The 6,092-nt window shown below is 32.9% G+C and overlaps 1 protein-coding gene across 1 annotated transcript; it reads right to left on the bottom strand.

Moving 5' to 3' along the window:
- Positions 1-251: 251 nt before the first annotated feature.
- On the bottom strand, positions 252-4,148 carry LOC18589196 (phospholipase A1-IIgamma-like). The gene is made up of 2 exons (XM_018127046.2): positions 3,497-4,148; positions 252-1,219 (listed from the first exon to the last, which is right to left on the bottom strand). Exons 1-2 carry the CDS (start codon positions 4,028-4,030, stop codon positions 602-604), a joined length of 1,152 nt encoding a protein of 383 aa, XP_017982535.2. The 5' UTR covers positions 4,031-4,148; the 3' UTR covers positions 252-601.
- Positions 4,149-6,092: the final 1,944 nt, after the last annotated feature.

Raw genomic sequence — 6,092 nt, 5'->3', positions numbered from 1 at the left:
TTTAGCCAAAAAAATCACGAAGAAATCAAGACACTTCATGCCTGGGGTTTAGGCCGGTATTTTCAACGCCATTTATTACAGTTAAATTCCATCAGCAAGGAGCTCTCTTTCATTCATATAAATAGAAACATTGATCACTTGGCAGATTTGCTCGCAAAGCAGGTAGTTCTGAGAGGCGAGGACCTCATTGATTGGCTTTGGGTTCTGCTTGCTGTAGCTAGTACTCGTTTGGCCATATATAGTACTATGAATTTTGTATACGAACTTTTTAATCCAATAGATTTGATTCAAGCTTTTCCGAAACAAGAATTTTACTGTTTTACAGCAAACAAAGTACAAACCACGGTTGGTGCTGCAAAACAAATTTTTGGAAGCAACCGACACAAAGACAAAGAGCACATGGCAGGTACAACAGAAAAAAGGAAAAAAACACACCAAGTAGCGACGAGCCAACCTATGTTTTCTTGACCAATAGAAAACTATTAAATGACAAATCCCCCACTTTGTGTTGGTCTCCACTTGGTTTTTGAGGACCGGTTATTCGTATCATAGAGATATAATCTCTTTATTTTTATTATAAAATGCATGACCCGACTTGTAATCAAGCACTTGGAGGATCCGGCACATAAGCATTGTCCACTAGCTTCCAGTGACCATCGTCCATTTGAACCATATTTTTGAAATTCTCGTTGTTCCACCATTCAGGTGGGATTTTGTAATCGTCTTTCAGGCCATCTAAATGTTTGTTTATCAGTGCAATATCATGATCAACTTCCAGCGTAAAATCTCCATTGGTTTCCTGGACCCCTGCAACTCCATGCAAGTAAACGTCCAAATTATGAGCATCGGCGTTGCTCTTTAAGTAGTCTGACTTGGTGGTGTCAATTTCCAACTCCTCTCCCACGTGGATGTAGATGCCAAGTAAAAATGGAATCTTTGGAACGATATCTGTGGAGTTTGTGATGCGTAGGAGATGAAGATCACTCAGTCCCTCAAATACTTTCTTAAAACCGTCATTCCCCACTCGTGGACCAGCATACGTAAAGGTTGTGACCATGCACGACTTTTCTGAATTGCCAGTAGGCTTGTTATATCCACTAGCAACTATGTCCATTGCGCTTAGCGTTGCAAGTGCAGCGCCCAAGCTGTAGCCTGTTACAGTTATGCTAATATCCTCGTCTTGATACTTGTCCACCAGTTTCCTAACCGCTTCCCGAACCTGGACCAAGGTAACAAAAGAGTTTTTGTTCAATTTGATCCAACATTTTAAAGTGGAGATCAATTAGTTAGAAAGCAGTAGTGATCATATAACTTAGTTAAACGAATCAGTAGTATACTAATTAACTAGTAGTATTGTCTTTCCTTGGTCCCATAAATATTGTATTTTAATGTCACTTTCTCTTATAAAGGTTTTTCAGTTTTAATTTCTTCTATTTATGAGATTAGGGTAATATTATTCGATATATAACCATATGCAATAATAAAGAGAAAGTTTTACTTAGAAAAGTATAATATGAGTAAATCAAGTAGATTAGAAGAGTCTCAAATAGAATTGTCCAAAAATTACCTATTTAGACGCACAAGTAAATTCAATATGAAATTGTTAAGTTTGAAAAAAGATTTTAAAATAGGATGATTTTTTTTAGCCTTCAAAGATAAGGTGTTTTCAAAAATTTATTTTTAGCCAAGAGAAAGATTTTTGAGTAAAATTGCCCTTAATCAAAACTCTTCATTTCAAGTGCGAAAAAAATATTATTTTTTTCAAAAAGAAAAAAATTAACACCAACCACTACCCAATAACAATGATATAGAGATGTACAAGCTAACAACAAAATATTTAAAGTATAAAAAACGAAAGATAAAAAAGAAGAAAGAAGAGTCATCATTATAATCATCCTCCCATACACATAAATGAACAAATGGAGAAAAAGAAAAAGAGAAGTGGAAACAAAGCTATTTTGGTTTTCGATGAGTTTTTTGTTTTTGTTTTTCTTTAGTTGGTCGGATTGCTGCAAAAGGATTCCAAAGCCTTGATAATTGCAGCCCTAAGGATGTACTAATGGTATGTAGCTGTTGCAAAAACTTCGACAAAAGGACCAGCCCAGAAAACTAAAAAAAAAAAAATATTGTTACACACCATGTTTAAAAAGCAATTGTTACACGTCATGTTGAAAAAAAAAATTACCACACGCCATATTTAAAAAATTATTGTTACATGTTATTTTTAAAATGTTTAACTCTAAAAGTTTATGTCCTAGTAAAATACAAAGAGGCCAAGCTACACACCACGTTGAAAAAAAATTTGTTACGTTGAAAAAAAAAGTTATTACACATTAGGTTTAAGGTGTTTAACTTTAAGAGTTTATATCTTAGAGAAATACAAAAAAATAGACCAAGTTATAGGTCATATTAAAAACGTTACGTTGAAAAAGAAAGTTTTTTTGTGTCATGTTTAAAGTGTTTAGCTTCAAAAGTTTATGTTCTAGTGAAACACAAAGATAGAGACCAAGTACAATGTTGAAAAAAAATTGTTACACGCCATGTTAAAAAAAAAAATTGTGTGTTTAAGGTGTTTAACTCTAACAATTTATGTCCTAATAAAATACAAAGATAGAGACTAAGTTACACGACATATTGAAAAAAAATTGTTATATGTCATGTTGAAAAAAAATTATTACACAACGTTTAACTTAGAGAGTTTATATTTTAGTGAAATACAAAGATAAAAATTAAGTTACATGCCATGTTTAAATCATGTCATATTTAATAGATTTGTTACATGCCAAGTGCATTAGAGTTGTTACATGCAAGCATAGCATGTAACAACTTTGAGCAGTGTTTTAATTTACAGATTTTACTTGTAGAACTTTAACTCATCAACTTTGGATTCTGTGAATGTAAATCAATAAACCCCAAGTATATGCATTTATGTCATTTTTGCTATTTGGTCTGTAAATCAACAACAATATGGTGAGAAATAGATAGAGAGAGTGATGATGGTAAAATTAGAGAGAGCTGGATGGTAGGAGAGAGAAATTGGGAGCACAGTAAATGGATGCTGGAGATAGAAATCAATAAAATTAAAGAAAGCTGGATGGTGAGAGAGAAATCAAGAGTACAACAGATGTATGACGAAGAAAGAAATTAATAGAAAAAATTGTGATAAATGGTTTAATTTATTTAAAGTGGCTTCAACGGATTTTTGTCAAGTGATGGAAAAAATTAAGTAAAAGCAATTAAATTTATATTAAGGGTTATTTTTGAAAATGATGTTATGAGGTTGACCATTTTTCACAATTTTTTATTTTAAAATTTGGTCGTCCATCTTAATTCAAAATTGTAATTTTATTTAATAAGTAGTATATTTTAATATATATATATATATATATATATATATAACTATATATATTAATAAAAATATAAGTCCATGGACGGACTATGCTTAAGTTTGAAAAGGTTAGGCCTGGTCAAACTCACATCAAGGTCAAGATTTTACCTGGTCTCTGGCACTGGTCTGGCTGTAAGGAGAATTGGAGCTTCTCCCAGTATAAAGAGAGAGAAAGCCAGAGTGCACCTGAGGATCATTGTCCTCTCCAAATAGCTCTGAAGCTGAAGTTGGAAAAAACTGTACATCGTTAATCCACTCCGAGTCTGTCATGGTTCCTCTCCAAGCAACCAAAATATCCCTCCTTCCTAGAACAGCCTTTCCATCATCTGTGGTCACTGCCACATATCCAAACCAAGCGGACTGTACAATATCTGAGGCGGCATAAAAGAAATTGGTCACGCTGTACTTGAATGGATTTCCAATTTCGAGACCAGCCCTGGAGAAAAACTCATCTGCTGGATATAGGCTATGGCCAAACCCCCTCGATGCCTTTGTATCATTAAACAGATCTCCAACGGCTCCACACCTTTCACCATAGTGAATAATATAGCGGCGGAGATCAAGATCGAGAGGATGCAACAGATCCTTCCAATCACTCTCTCCACTGAGATCCCTCCAGCGAGATGCTATAGAGTTGGCCATCACTATTTTAAGCTGATCGGTACTCCTCAAAACCTTTTTGTGATTTCTTATGACGATGCGACTCCTAGCTATTTCTGCCTGATTTATATACAGCACTCTCCCCTTGAAAAACCGATATTAAACTAATGGCTTGATAAATGCGCTGAACATTTTTAACATGCAAATATTTGTTCATTCATACTTGTTTAGTAGTTGTTTTGGCTTTTTCGATGCCAAAGTCCATAGTATAATAATTATCCATTCTTTTTTCTTTCTCTAAAAGACAAAATAAACCTAATATATCAATAGAAGATAAACATATCTTCTCAATTCATTGAATATAGCCATGAGCCATTTGATCACGTTTGTGTTATTTTTCAGCACTTTTACGACCCAAACTCCTTAACAGGTGTGTTACCTTTACAGCTCAATGCAATAATTGATACGTGTAACTATTTCTATAATGAATTCATAAGTCATACTAAACTTGTATCTCGTGAATAACGATTTACTTGTCTCAGAATTCAATCTTAACTTAATGAAATTTTAAAGTTGAACGAATGAGATGAAATACCCCATACTTTGATATGGTGATAAATAAAGTTGAGCGAATGCAAACTGAAGTCAATTAAAATGTTTAAAAGTGATAAGAGACGAAAGGAGTAGTTTAGGATAAAAGATTCCGTAAGTGAGAAAATAACAATAAAATAATAATAATTTTATCAGTGGAGAATTTGTGAGATAAAAGGTAATTCAGAAGTCAAGTGAGGCATAATAAGGTATTTCAGGTACCAAGGAGACAAGATAAATTTTTTAAAATATTAATATTTAGCCGGATGTCGAAATCAGTCAAGAAGAAAGATCATATGGTTGATTCAAGTGGGGGAGAAGATGACAAGTCCGACTCTATAAAAATATTTATCATGACATACACGTGATGGATAGCATGTTTGCATGCTAGGAGAGTCCCGAAAAAAAATTTACAAAAGTCGGTATTGTACCTAGAGGTACAACAAAGTTGATTTAAACCTCGAACTAGATCAAATAGAGAATTTATGATGAAATTAAGAATTTTAAACTCACAGAATGGTTTAATATGGTAATTCGGAGTTTGAGGATCAATTTGGAGTCAAACCGAAATTTTCGCTATCTAGGGGTAAAATGGTCATTTGCCACATGGGGATAAAATGGGAATTTTAAAAAAGATTTTTTTGGCCCCATTTGACTTATTGGAGTAAGATTTGAGGTTTAGAAGTGAAAAATTTTAATTTTGGTATAATTTGGAGTAAAAGGGTAAAATGATAATTTTACCACCCAAAATCGAAAATTTAATTTTTGAAAGGATTTTGATCAAATTTAATTATTTGGAGTGTGAAATGAGTATGAGGAGTGCAAATTATGCATTATGACAAATTTTCAATTTTTGGGGCAAAAATGTAATTTTTGAAAAGTTTAGGGGCAAAAGTGTAATTTTGAAAAATTTGCTCCACCAAAACTTTGGAAAAATCTGAAAATTTCACCTAAGGCTTGGATAAGTCAAAGGGAATGCATGGTGGAAAAAGTAGGACAAGTGGATGGCTAGAAAAAAAATGAATTAATAAAATATTTAAAATATGAATAAAATAATATTATTTCATTAAACAATAAAAAGGCATAAAAAAATCAGCCCATAACCCATTCTTCTTCTTCAACATTCGGGCAAGCAAGAAAGAAGAGAGAGAAAGGAGAAAATAAAACCCTAGCCAAGAAATTTAAAGGGAAAATAAGTGGAAATTCAAAAATCAAGTGAAAAAAGGTAACATTTCTTAAATTTGTCTTGTGCTTTACCTTTCCCATGCATTTTCCATCATTTTTCATGGTTGAATCATGTGATTTGAGGATGATTTCAATTCTGGTCATATGGGTTTAGAGAGAGAAAGTTGTTAGATAAATTTGATTTTGAGCTATGTTAGTGTTTAGTGTTAGTTTAATATGTTTATGAGTAAAACAACAAGAAAAATATTTATCTTCTCCATGAATTTCTCTAGGCCGAATCTAGCCAATGGTATGTGAGGATGAGGTTGACTTTATTTTAAGAGAATTG

This window comes from Theobroma cacao, chromosome 9 (assembly GCF_053813885.1).
Source record: "Theobroma cacao isolate CCN51 chromosome 9, ASM5381388v1, whole genome shotgun sequence".
NCBI classification, from domain to species: domain Eukaryota; kingdom Viridiplantae; phylum Streptophyta; class Magnoliopsida; order Malvales; family Malvaceae; genus Theobroma; species Theobroma cacao.
Note: the sequence above shows the minus strand (reverse complement) of the source record. Positions and strands in the feature narration are given on the sequence as shown.